Genomic DNA, 5181 nt, shown 5'->3' with positions numbered 1-5181 from the left:
AAAATCAATTTTATTCTTCAAAAATGCCCAATAAAATATTAACCCTTCGTTAGTCGCCACTGATCTGGATGATATGATGATGACATTTTTTTATTGTAAATATTTTTAGACACCCTAAGTTTTAAGCTATTTTTTGATTAAAATATATTTTTACTGCAATTTTGTTTTTATGTTTTCGAAATAAAAAGTGAAGATATTATTTTCTAACGCTGCTTTCTTTTATTGATATCAATTTGATACATTGCGACTAGTCTCGACTCGATTTCGTTTATTAAGGGCCACCCTAATGATGCTGTTGGATTAAGCCGTATTCAATTAAACCATAGGATCAATTAAATATCGATACGAACATCGTTAAATGATATCATTGAGTGATTCTAAATCGAACGTTATAAACGGATTTTTGTTTTGTATTACTTGTGAACAAAGGCCAACAGTACCAAATGCCTGTAATATTTACTAACACAATTTTCGATAGATTTACAAAAACATTTAAATACAGTATTCACTAAACATTAAGTTCTCATTACATGAAAGATATTGAAAGCACAGTGAAAAGGTGCTTTTACTCGACTACGATATTTTAACTAAAGTCCTAAAGTCCTATGAATTATAAAAATTGGCTTAAGAAAAAACTAAATTACTAAAAATAATTACAACACCTATGAAACGAGTGTGCATTAAATATTGCTTTTCATCTTTTAAAACATGAATGCCTATCTTTACAGTATGATTTTGATCTCAACTACATATTTATACGCTTTAACGAAATTAAATAATTTCTAAAGAAATTTGCATAAAAACCCACACAAAATACCAAAATTAAAGCCTCTATTTGTTAAAATTACATTGCTAAATCCCAGCTACACGTCTACGGTAATGGGTTTTGAAAATTGTGCGTTAATTAAGAAAAATTATTGTATAGAACAAACGGCCGAAGAGCCTGTATATTGATTATTTAATCTACGTTTCATACCCTCCAAATAAATATCACGACAAAAAAGTCCAGCTGCCAATGGAATGCTAAAGAAAGAACAAATTTTAAATTAAAACAAAAATAAAGTTTTCTTCCAAACGCAGACTTACGAATCTGTACCCGCTCTAATAATAGTCTTAAATAAAGCCCAAACCGGTTTATGGTCCGATGTGGTAATGGACGGCACCGAATCGTATAATAAGCACTGGACCAACGGTTGCGAGGGCGATGGCATGCCTGGTATTGTACTTTGGCGTCTCATCATTAAACCCTGAGCTTGACGATATTTATATAAAATGCGATCGGTATAAGCGGGAGCACGTTGTTTCGAAGAGGTATCAAAGTGCTGTGTACCAGGATCGTACTGTAAAAAGAAATTAAATTTTTTATTAAGAATTTTAAATTTAACTTAATAAAAGACAATACAAATACCTTATAGGTGGGAGGAAATGTTATATTAGCCTCCATAAACCCCCGAAATGCTGCACCATCTGCCAACACCGACGACAGCTGATCGGTATGCATATAGCCATGTGGTAAATGTGAGGGGAGTGGGAATTTGGTGTTCTCAATCCATTCCAAGAGTTTTTCTCTCGGCTCACTCAAACGAAAATTTAAATCTCCACACCAGAATACATTATCGAAATTCTGGGTGACATCCTTATTTTTATGTCTTAAATTAAGATTCTTTGGCAAGTCGAGAGCATGTATAATTCTCTTAACATCTGATACTCTTTCTTTGACTTTTTGCTGATGAGCTGTTAAATGCGAGGTGACAAAAAGCATTGAGGTGCCGAAGAGACAAAATGAAATGGCCACGGCTCCTTTTGTGCGAAACGCTGAACCAGTTCTCACCGACAAATTGGCATCTTCGGGAGCCGAACAGTACCATATCAAATCTCGCCTCATATACACAGCCAAATGCAGTGTACCCAATACTGTGGAGTGGAAGAGAACATGTGATGGTCCCAAGGTTTCTTGTATAGTAACTTCCCATTCAAAACGATCTGGACTGGATTCCTGAGTGCCAATGGCAACAATGTCGGGTACATGCTCAATATTTGCGGGCAGCACGAAATCGTTCATTTCCCTGTGTAGACGAGAAAATTGATAATTTTAAATTTTCAAGGCAACATAATTAATTTCAAATTATTTTTTGCTTACTTGGGCGGACTTTGGCCATTCATGTTCCAGGTACCCACAAATATAGTCACTTCCTTGTTGGGTATAACTTTGATCAATTCACTGGGGCCCAACAAGGAAGAAGAACCTAAACGTCCATCCAAATAACTCCTAAAATAAAAGAAATTGAAGATTAATTTGTGTTATTCATTTATTGTAACAATTAACTTATAACTCACCTCTCTCTTGCCTGATCCGTTGGTATTAAACTTAAAACTTGGGCTGCCATAAGAGCATGACGCGCTAAACCCGAACTAGAGCTCTGGCGTTGCATTTGTATATTTTCATGAGACATAAAGCGAATGGATTGCGAGTCTGGCTCATGAGCAACAGAGCCCGTTATCTCTGTCTGACTTGCAATGTTGGGAGAAGACATATGTTGGGGCGTAGTGGCCCTCTTGATATCTGACACAGCTCCTTCTTCTGCAGCAGGAAATTCAGCAGCAAATGGTGGCAATTCCTTGCCAGGAGGATATAGTTTAAGTCTTAGGCGAGAACGACAGGCTGAAATGGCTATGGGCCGTATGGGACCACTGCCTGAAGAGTTATTAGCACCATTAGGTGTATCACTTTGATTGCTTTTTAGCGAGGTATTGGAAGGTGAACCATAGGAGGAGTCAACATTTGGAAACATCATGGATTTCCCAGTTACCGGACTCTGTGGAGCACTGGCACACTCCGTCAGAGCAGCCGCCGGTACGGCCACAAAAGTTGGCTGCAGACAGGCCGTTGGATTAGAGATGGCTGAACCAATAGACAGCGAAGTATTATCCGGCGTAATCCAACTCAGCGACATGTTGTCTTTCTTAACGGTTTGATTTTGGCCATCTGGAATGGAGTTATAGCGTACTGTTACCGGTGGGGTAACAGGTTTCTTTTCCGCCTTACAACACAAACTGAACTGATGACTAAAACGATTATGGTTTGGAGAACGATTTTTGGGGGTCTTCCTCAGCATGACTTCAATTCCAGTGGCAATGCCGCCATCACTTTGCGAACCATCGGTACTATGACGATGTATGTGATTTTTATTTTTACCCACCTTCACTTTACGATGCAAATTTATAATGCCACTGCTCTGAGACTTCTCTATGAAGTGTGTCCCCCTTAGCATGTCATTTGGAGTGGCATTATTGGGTAATGTTTGACTTCTAGGATTTGGTCTGCTCACATGATTGTGATCATTCATTAGGGGTGATTTCTTATCCGGAGTGCATTTAGCAAAGGAGGTGTCATGATTTCCACTGTTCGGTTGATGACTGCTACTGTTGCCTACAGCGTGTTTTTCATTGTGCTCAACTTCTACGGCGGGATGAGGTTCAACTTTTGTCGAACGCTTTGTGAGCAGGCCTAATAACGCTGATCCCGGATATTTGTTGCTATGTCTTGGGCTGGAATTAGCACTGGTTATACGTTCCTCACTGGCACCACGTTGCATGTTGCGAGTTTATCTTTTTTTATGAATTGTGTTGTGTATATTAGAAATTTTTAAAACTTGAGCATAGTTTTAGACGAGTTTTGGAGTTGATATTGTGTCACCAGGAACATGGGTGCGTTTTGATTATTATTATTATTATTATTATTATTTGTGCAGTGTTTAGATATTTCTGAAAGAAGATTAAATTAATTAAAATATGTAGCCTCGTGATAAAAATAAAAATATATTTCAGAGGATTATAAAATGTCAACAGGAAAACGGATACTGGTAAATCGACACCCCCACCAATAAGGATCCAGAATATATCATCGGTGCACATAGTCCTATGTGCATGTTGACAAATTGTGAAATGTTTGCTCTATTTGTGTTCAGCGTACCCAATTTATATACAAACATTATGTTTTACGCGAGGAGCCCTTTTCGACAGTCGAGTATTGCTTAAGAATTTTTCAGAATGTTCTAATTCGGAAGTTTTGAAATACAACTAAAAAATTCTAAATCCTATTGGAAGATTCTTGTATACAATGGAAATGGTGCAGTTCGACATTACTTAAATCTTAATAAAGGTTGTCAAATGATTTGTATTTATAAGGTATTTATACATTACCTAATGATTTTCTTTTATTAGTTTATTTTTATTTCAATGCAATACACTGCTAAATATTTATTCACAAGAATTTAAATTTGATTTTTCTTATTCACTATTGCACGGGATCTCATCTAATTACTCTCAACATTTATCACATGTTTGTGAATAATATAGCATATATAAAATATTTACTAAGCGAATTGTGTATTGCATACTTTTAGGGCTGTACTGATTAAATGATATACATATATTCATATAAATATTGTTTTTTAATTTATAAAACCTTAACTTTTACCTTAATATGAATATGTATAAATTAGCACTTTATTTGCCAAATATTTTAATATTTCTTACAGACATCCACACAATTTGTTACTTGTATTACTTTTTTGTAGAATATACATATTTTTATATTATAATTGTAAATTTTATAATATTGTTTGTTATTGTATTTAACAATAAACACTTTTATGCAATTTAATATAGTTTTTTTTTGAGGAACTTTTTTTAGAAAAATAATTTAAAATCACGAAAATTTTGCTTCTGCTGATGATAATGTCTCAACAACTTTTAATATTCTAATGTCAGGGTCTGAGATTTCTAATGTTGTTTTTTTTTCTATCTTCGTCGTTGTCTATATTTGCGTGACAATTCTGATTGTTTTTTTTTTTTGTTTATTTATTTTGTTGTGTTTTTATATTCTAAATTTTTTTGTTTAGTCTGTTTTTCTGCTGCCTCTTTTTTGTTAGGTTTTCTTATGTTAATTGGTCGTTTATCTGAACACGTTTCAATTTTTATTGTTGCCGATTTTTCTATTATATACATTATGCACACGCACACATATGCACTTATTCACAAGCATTTAATCATATGCATAGTGAATGTCAGGAGTTCTCAATCTTTTAAATTTGATTTTCTTACAAAAGTGTGTAAAATTTTCTAATTGCTCAAAATTTATTTAGAAAAGGCTTTAGCTGTTATAATTTAATTTCCATA

At 34.7% G+C, this 5181-nt stretch overlaps 1 protein-coding gene across 1 annotated transcript; it reads right to left on the bottom strand.

Moving 5' to 3' along the window:
- Positions 1–411: 411 nt before the first annotated feature.
- INPP5E (Inositol-3-phosphate synthase) lies at positions 412–3754 on the bottom strand. The gene is made up of 5 exons (XM_065504773.1): positions 2338–3754; positions 2141–2269; positions 1409–2066; positions 1087–1340; positions 412–1023 (listed from the first exon to the last, which is right to left on the bottom strand). Exons 1-5 carry the CDS (start codon positions 3594–3596, stop codon positions 915–917), a joined length of 2409 nt encoding a protein of 802 aa, XP_065360845.1. The 5' UTR covers positions 3597–3754; the 3' UTR covers positions 412–914.
- Positions 3755–5181: the final 1427 nt, after the last annotated feature.

This window comes from Calliphora vicina, chromosome 3 (assembly GCF_958450345.1).
Source record: "Calliphora vicina chromosome 3, idCalVici1.1, whole genome shotgun sequence".
Lineage (NCBI taxonomy): Eukaryota > Metazoa > Arthropoda > Insecta > Diptera > Calliphoridae > Calliphora > Calliphora vicina.
This window is presented reverse-complemented; position numbering and strand designations above follow the sequence as displayed.

Coding starts and splice junctions, on each gene's coding strand:
- INPP5E (XM_065504773.1), bottom strand. CDS start 3,596: ATGCAACGTGGTGCCAGTGAGGAACGTATAACCAGTGCTAATTCCAGC. Junction 1,341..1,408: donor CATTTCCTCCCACCTATAAG/GTATTTGTATTG, acceptor TTCTTTTTACAG/TACGATCCTGGTACACAGCA. Junction 1,024..1,086: donor ATTAGAGCGGGTACAGATTC/GTAAGTCTGCGT, acceptor TTCTTTCTTTAG/CATTCCATTGGCAGCTGGAC.